At 61.6% G+C, this 310-nt stretch overlaps 1 protein-coding gene across 1 annotated transcript in view; it reads left to right on the forward strand.

Moving 5' to 3' along the window:
• Positions 1-11: 11 nt before the first annotated feature.
• Positions 12-310, forward strand: part of LOC113979889 (pre-mRNA-splicing factor ATP-dependent RNA helicase DHX16-like) — a gene marked incomplete at its 3' end in the record, with an annotated part of 2,179 nt that continues 1,880 nt past the window's right edge. The window contains exon 1 of the mRNA XM_027707167.1: positions 12-148. Coding sequence (XP_027562968.1) covers positions 116-148 — 33 coding nt within the window. The remainder of the gene's footprint in view (positions 149-310) is intronic.

Consider the following 310-nt stretch of genomic DNA (forward strand, 5'->3'; position numbering starts at 1 on the left):
CCCCCAGGTGGTGGTGGCCACGAACATCGCGGAGACGTCGGTGACCATCGACGGCATCGTCTACGTGCTCGACCCCGGCTTCTGCAAACAGAAGAGCTACAGCGCCAGGACCGGCATGGAGTCACTCGTGGTCACCCCCTGCTCCAGGGTGAGGACACCTGGGGCACCTCATTGTCACCTACTGTCACCCACTGCCACCTTACTATCATCTATTGTCACCTACTGCCACCCCTCATCACCTACAACCACCCCCTGTCACCCCCTGTCACCTCATGGAGTCCCTCGTGGTCACCCCCTGCTCCAGGGTGAG

This window comes from Neopelma chrysocephalum, unplaced genomic scaffold, assembly GCF_003984885.1.
Source record: "Neopelma chrysocephalum unplaced genomic scaffold, ASM398488v2 Primary Assembly neopelma1_90281, whole genome shotgun sequence".
NCBI lineage: Eukaryota > Metazoa > Chordata > Aves > Passeriformes > Pipridae > Neopelma > Neopelma chrysocephalum.